An 8,151-nucleotide genomic window follows, 5' to 3' on the forward strand; every position below is an offset into this window, starting at 1 on the left:
TAAACAGTTTAACTTTTTTTTCTTTTCCTAAATCCAGGAATAGAAACCTTAAAGTTGAAAAGTAGTATTAGTATTAAAAAATCTTATTATGAATATAATCAAGAGTCAATAATTCACAGTAAGTACATATATTTGTATATGTCTTTAAAATGTTTATACATACAGAAAGAGGTGGAATGCCATCCTGAACTTTTAACTGAAACTATAATGATTTGAGAGCAGAAAGCATCGAGCTAGAAATGTATCGTACATTTACAAATACTTACGTTGTCAAAATAACATATTAGGGAGGACCTGGTATGACATACATAAATAGTGGCGGTGTGGAAGTCAGTTTACTATATAAAATTGAGGCTGCGAGGGATGCTGGGGGAGGAAGGGGGCGGCAGAGCGCCGGCGCCGCGGCACTCGCGCCCGCGACACGCGCCTCACCGCCAGACCGGTCGGCGCCGCGCCTAAGCTCGCTCGTGTACGCTCGCGCTCGCTCTCCCCACGATACCACAACCAAACACTATCACTCGTGAACAATATCTTCCCAACATCCCCTCACAACGTGTACTATCCCTATCATAAAGTCATCGAGAGTTTCATACATAAATTCGAACAACTTCCATTCGACCGAAAAATTTACCGAATGTATGTCACGGAAGGACGGTCACAACATTGACATTTATAGTGTTTTGTGATGGTGTAAAGTTACAATTTTAACTATGTGTCTATTGCATACAATTAATAACACAACAGTGATAATAACCAAAAACTATCATTTACATCAACTTAAGTGCTGGTTAAGTAATCCATCGTAAATTGAATTTGTGATTTCCGATATGGCTTCTTCGTGGAAGGAGTGTACGATTTTGATTTTTGTAATATCATGGCATATAACTAAATTTGCATCGTCGTGTCCTGGAATCTGTGGGTGCGATAATAATTTACTGCCATGCTCTAATTGTTCCTACAATATCAGTTTAAAAGACAATGAAAACATTGATCAGATGTTGATGTCCTGCAATCGAGATGCCGAAACCAAAGATAAGATGAGTAAGCTATTGAATAAGACGTATATGGAAGTAGCAGTTGAATATGAAAATGGTTGCAATTGTAGTGAATTCATTTTAAATCTGCCTTTACTGGAGACATATTCAATTTCATTACGCAATAACAACATTATTAAATTCCAAATAATGTTAAAGCATAAAACTCTACGAGATTTAGATCTATCGCTGAATAAAATACCGCTTATAACAAGAGGAGCTTTCAACAAATATTCAAATTTAAGAAAATTAATTCTTACTAATAATTGTATCTCAAATATCTTAAAAGATAGTTTTATAGGGTTAACCAAATTAGAATACTTAGATTTATCATATAATAATTTGACTACGTTGACAAATGTTTTTACGCCTCTTAAAAACTTGCAACATCTTAATTTGAGCCGAAATAATATCGAATTCATTCACGAAAATTACTTTAATAATTGGCTTTTACAACATTTGGACGTGTCCCATAACAATTTGAGAAAACTAGCACCGGGGGCGCTTCAGTTGTTACCGAATCTTGCTCGTCTATTATTAACGGACAATCCGGATTTAGGAGTTACTCAGGTGGATACCCAGTTGTTAGTTGGAACTGGTCGTAGACTACAACAGATTGATGCTTCGAGGATAGGTTTATATCAAGTACCTGAAGCCTTTACGCATTCGGTGCGATTTTTGTCACTCATCGGCAACAAAATAACAGCGATCCGGTGTGGTGACCTAGACAGCTACCCTCTACTGCAATCCTTAGATTTTGCAGAAAATCAAATTGCATCAGTAGAAGATGACTCATTAGGAAGACTGGAAATGTTATTATTTTTAAATATCAACAAAAATTTACTCACCGCCGTACCAAAGTCATTGCCCGATGAACTAAAATATTTATCACTCAGTAATAATTCAATCAAAAACATTTCCATACCTGATTTTAAGAATTTACCTAATTTACGCATGTTATTATTGCAATATAATGAAATTCAATTTATACAAGACCACGTATTTGACGATTTATTATCATTGGAAATGTTGGATCTATCTTATAATCCTATAAAAATGCTCTCACCAAGTACATTCGACGGGCCATTGTCTCTGCGAGACTTAAGACTTTGCTATTTAAATATTTCCGTGCCTCAAGAAGTTGGTTCATTTCCAATGTCTTCGCCTGAAAGCGTTCAAATGCTTCACTTACAATCCAGCCCGGGCTTGGCGAGACAGTTATTAGCCGATTCAGCGGCATTAGCAGCATTTTCACATTTGCAGTATTTAGATTTAAGAATGAATAATCTTACAGATGTAAGAAACGATTTGCTTTTCTATCTGGTACAACTAAAAACTTTGAGATTACACGGCAACAATATAAATTGTAGCAATGAACTTTGGTTGACCGACTGGATGAATTGGAATAAAAGTTTGTCTGATGGAGAGACATGTTATTTTTCAACTTCTGAACACAAAGCTGATATAACAAAGTACAACTGTACGTTCCAAGAAACTTTTACCATTAATGAAAGCTTACCTCCCGTTAGTTTATATAGCACTGAAATGATAAATAAATTGTTGAGGTACTACGGATATCTTAATAATAAAACAGATAAAATGTTTTCTAAACATGATGCTTATGTTTATGAGAATAAAAACAATAATACTAATAAACCTTCTGAGAAGAATACAAGCTTATCAACGAGTAATTATGAAAACTATGATGGTAAAAAGAATGATAAATTAAACGATCCCAGAAAACTTAATCAAACATTGGTCAATGAAAACTTTAATGGATCTTCGATTACTAAAAATAGTCAGTTGGTGAAAATTTTCGATAGCAATAAATATCAAAATGATCAACTCAAAATAGATAGAAGATTTTTGGATATCGACGTGGCAGTATCTACTCCGAGTAGAACATCTAAGTCTGTCGACTATAGTGATACGACAGATGTTAAACGAAAATCGTTTTCTGGAAAAAGATTGAACACGCCAAATTTATCTAAGATACCACCGGCTCCGTATATATTTACTACAACAAAACTGAATACTCAGATCGCATCAAATGAAGCGTATACGGCGAATCCTAACGACAAGTTAGAATATTCGCCTTATCAAGCAAGAGGTACAAACTACGCCCAATACATTGGTACGGCCGCAGTGACGGGCTTGATCGTGATGTCATTAATTCTTTGGCTAAGTTTTCGCCTAAGATTTAGAAGACGACGTTCTATGCCAGTGGACACGGATAATCAAATAGAGGTGTCAAATATATCCGGCGGAGTGCTCTGGTGACATTTGAGAGCAGCCGACTCAACACCATTTGAATATGATTCCCTTTTAACGTAGCACAAATGTAAGTAGTTTTCCTTATTTATATTTAAACTGAATTCGTGTATTGCATCTGTTTATGTAGAACTAATACTATTCAATATCTTGTCTATGTCTAAGTCTACTACGTCTTTGTCTTTATGTGTTTCTGATAGAATTTATTATGATAAATTTTTCTCACTTCACTGACTTTGTATATATTCTACTTATTCTACGATTTTTAATCACAAGTGGGAAATTCGATATTCATATTTATTCCATTATATAATATTTTTATTTACTAGTTTCTCATTGTCTAAAATGTGTTGTTCAAAAGTTTTGACTACTTTTAGAGATACAGGTATATGTAAGTAAACATGAATTTCATTCAATTATTTTATTCATCATTGTAAATGGAGGTATTTTTGGCCTTATCTAAAGTACGGTATTTTTTCCAATACTTTGATAAGTGAAATTAAATTCTCGTAGAATTTTTTTTAATTTATTTTGGTAGACGGAGGTGGGGATGAATATCTATTAGATAGAGTGGATATCGATCGTGAATAACTGTAGCAGCTTTGTTAAACTTATTACTGTAATTATTATAACCAATTTGTAACAATAGGCTAGCGCAACACAGGAACCTACCATTTTTGACAACAATTTGACGTTTTTTTGGCTAAATATAATTTAGATTTTCACAGATAATTCATCTTAGGAATGGTATCTAAGTATTCAACAGGCCTTCTAAAGGCTATTTTTTTTTGCTGTAAAATAATTACATAAAAATAATATAAGTTTTTGGGTTAAATATTTGTGTTTCTTTGTTTCAGGTAACTGTGGTCGGCTGCAAGAAGAGTAATAGTGTTTTGTGATATATTTGGACGTTAATATTTTTTTATGAAATAAGTACAAATAGAAAAATTACGAGTTACAACGCATTCGGGACTGTAAATGATTGGTGTATAAAGTGTAAATAATTAATTAGTTTATTAATCCATCAAAAATATAAAAAAAACTGATATTTATTTTTTATGTAAATTACTGATATAACGATCAGTGTCTTTATGTAATGTAAATATAGCAATAATAATTTAGAAAGGCATAAAATTGCTCTCAGAATACGTCACATTATAAAATTCCAAGAATTTTGGTACATAAACTAACTCCACTGTTCGAAAGTAAGCTAGTCGGATAACAATTGTTCTCTATTTTTGTAACGATGTAGCTATCATTTGCTATATTTTCACAGATTTTTCAAAATTATATATATTAGCAATTAGGGTACAGTCCTTGTTAGTTAATTATTTTATCATATAATTTTTTCTTTGCCTAAATAGATAAAAGTCCCGATATTCTTGGGAATGAATTAATGGTAATCGTTGTTCACAATATATTTTGTTATTCAAAAATTACTTAAAAACTTTTTGGTACTTTTGGTACCTAATTAATAAAATGTGACGTAAACTGATGTACTCGTATGTATATATATTAATACTCTTGCGCAATGTATTTGACTAAGCAGATCACGTCTTCCTTCTTAACCCTCTTAGTATAACTGAATAGGTAACATCTAATCATAATCATCGGTAGATATACAACAAAGTGCCAATATGTATTCTATGACAATACCATACTACCATTTCTTTTATCGGAATTTTTTAATAATGTTGTCAAATATTTTTTTAATATCGGTTGTAGATTTGTGAAATTAATATCATAAATATAATTTATCAACAAAATTAATATACATAAAGCTTCTCTATATTATAAATAGCTAAACACCAGTTTTTTTATTGTCTAGTTGAATGAAAATTTTAGATGTTTTAACGCGAATCCATTAACAAAACATTGATATAAAACTCGCTGTCTTTTCCTCTCTTTCTGTGAAACATTTTTCCCTCCGTACGAAGGCATAGTAAAAATGTTCAGTAACCTGTTTTTAATCATATAACTAAGGAATCAGTCTTATAGTTCAATAGAATCATTGTTATATATTAAATGTTTCACTAACAACGTAATTCACTACATTTCAGACATCACTGTGAAACTATGGTTGTAACTTGATATATTTATTATTGTAAAGAAGATTATGTGTAGTTATATATGTATATGTTTTTACGTAATTTGTAGTTTACGATGTACAAACAGGTAGCCGAAGGAAATAAATGAATAGAATGAAAATGTTTATTTCTTTCAAAAAAACCTTAAACAAAACTGTAAATAATCTTATATATAAAATTCTCGTGTCACAATTTTCGTTCCCATACTCCTCCGAAACGGCTTGACCGATTCTCATGAAATTTTGTGAGCATATTGAGTAGGTCTGATAATCGGCCAACATCTATTTTTAATCCCGCGCGGCCGGAGTCGCGGGCGACAGCTAGTCATATATAAATATTCTGGGTACATAAGTTTTCTTATATATAAATTTAAATAATATATACGGAGGTCTATTCATTAGGTGAAATGTTAGGTAATAAACAAAATTAAAATTTATGTACTTTTTGTTTACTGTGTGCAATAATTAATTCGCATTCTTTAAATACGTTATTATTTCAACGAAAAGAAAACTTCAGCATAACGAGTTATGCATATAAATTATTTGTTCAAGTAAATTGAATGTGTTCGGTGCAAACGAATGACTGTGGTTCATAATTTTCAGTGACGAACTATAGTTTTGAATTTCGCGGTTCTGCATACGCGCTTAAATACAGGTAAGCCGTCTCAATTTTTATTCTCCCGCACAAGCGGGTAGTTAGAAATCCCTCATCGCCGCGATCGGGCGCGGGGCATGCGGGGTTTGTGCGGGGAAGGCAGTAAGTCGGCATAGTTAGTCACTATCGGGAGTCGACGAAAGTTGCAAAGAAAGAGTCACACATCGGAAGTCTCGGTTTCATAGCATATAGGGTAGCTTATGTTTTCAATTCCACGTTCGGTTTGACAATGACGCGTCTATAGCGCGCTTACGGGAAGTGGTGATTCAGGAGGGCAGCATCGCTGGCCTATAGACAATTTGACTTGACTGATACCGACAGAGTGACCAGACAGGTGCAGGCTGGTGACGGTGGCATCGAGTTGGTAAGTACCGCAATATCTATTTACAATATTAAGCTATCCTCTGCAGCACGTTGAATCCGTCGTGTAAGGCATAGGATGTATTTATAATTTTATATTGATTGCCTCTCTCTCAGGCTATCGCCCATTCAATATGTATTCCATAACGTAAATTGATAAATTAAATAAGCATCTAGACGGGGGCTAATTGTTTTACGCTATTTGAACACGCCAACCCCTCGCGGAAACATGAGAACGTTAACAAGGTTATGTGGAATTGTATAGTGAAATGTAAACAGCCCTTCAGCCATTATGAGTCGCGGTACATAAGACAAACAGTCTCGGCGTCTACGTCTGCCCCAAATATTGACGGAAAGTATACCCGCCGGCGATACTCTTACACGATATCTTAGAATTTTAATTTCGATACAAAATATCGTTGAGTTTTGTCTTATTATCAACTCTAGTAGTTTTAAGTTATATATTCATACCAGATAATCTAAACATTCATATATACATGTTGAGCTATTTCTATAAATAAATTTAAGCTTATTTATCGTAGTAAAGGTGGCAAAAGACCAAATAGTCTATCGCTACAATAACCAAGCAAACGCCACTCAAGAAAAAATAAGTTAACTGCCTCAAATGGAGACAGAAAGGTTTTATAGAATCTGCACATTTAAGCTACTCATAGTAGAAGTAAGTTTTAATATAGGAGAGAGATCTTTATATCCCAGTGTGTTTTAAAAAAGTTGTTATAAGAACTAGGTTTAAGGAGTGTAAGAGGTGGTAATTATAGACAACACAGGTTACGATTTGTGATGTTAACATAAATAGCATGAAATATTTTAAAATATACATGTTTAGTTAGCATATGCTTATGTAGTGTTTAGAAGACTGAAAAAAGGTACAAAATCGATTTTTAATACATACAAAATCAAAATTATTTTATGACACATGGGTAACTACCTAATCTCTTTTATGCGAGCTCTAAGGTAAACATTTAACCGTTAATTATTTGATTAAGGAATCGATTAGGACCATCCAGCCCGCCTTGGCTTCCAAACTATTCTCTCTTAAGTGCAACGATGCATCCTAATTGCGTTCTCGTTTTAATGGAAATATTTAAAGTTTTTCCTTATTGATTTAATTCGATATTTAGATAGAAATGTGACTTTTAAAAAACGCCAGTTTTTATAAAATACAGATTTATAAAACCTTGATGTATTAAGAATATTAAACACCTATTTAGTTAAAGTAGCCAAAGTCTTTTAAGTAGTCAAAATAAGACAGTATTTTATAAATAGTATATTTGACATATTTTAGTTATTAATAATAAAAAAAATAATATATTAGATAGTAATTATTAGATAATATTTTACATTCAAACGTTGTTTATAAACAGGACTTTGATAACGTTGATTGAGCGTTCGCGTAATAGATCATAATTGCAAGAGACAAAGGTCGTTAATCCTGGTAGGCTTTAATTTATCAACCCCTATTTAATCCTGTCCCTTAATAACACCGTGTAATTAAAATTGTTTCTGGTAATGTTTATTAAGATAGTAGATAAATGCTTGGTACAATTCACTTAAGTAGCAAGCGCCCATTGGTCGAAATTCCAGTTTTTTTTTATATTATTATAATATTTGCTTAAAAATAGTCCTATGCACTTCTCGTTAACTTTCCGAGTTAAATTTCACGTCAAAAGGGACACAAAGTTCCTTCACGTATCAATGTCATGATATGGATTATTTGTTTTTAA

The 8,151-nt window shown here is 32.9% G+C and overlaps 1 protein-coding gene across 1 annotated transcript; it reads left to right on the forward strand.

Moving 5' to 3' along the window:
* Positions 1-430: 430 nt before the first annotated feature.
* Positions 431-3,371, forward strand: 2mit (leucine-rich repeat-containing protein 2mit). The gene has a single exon (XM_013309104.1). The coding sequence runs from the start codon at positions 828-830 to the stop codon at positions 3,312-3,314; it is 2,487 nt and encodes an 828-aa protein (XP_013164558.1). The 5' UTR covers positions 431-827; the 3' UTR covers positions 3,315-3,371.
* Positions 3,372-8,151: the final 4,780 nt, after the last annotated feature.

Source organism: Papilio xuthus, unplaced genomic scaffold (assembly GCF_000836235.2).
Source record: "Papilio xuthus unplaced genomic scaffold, Pxut_1.1 DF827777.1, whole genome shotgun sequence".
Lineage (NCBI taxonomy): Eukaryota > Metazoa > Arthropoda > Insecta > Lepidoptera > Papilionidae > Papilio > Papilio xuthus.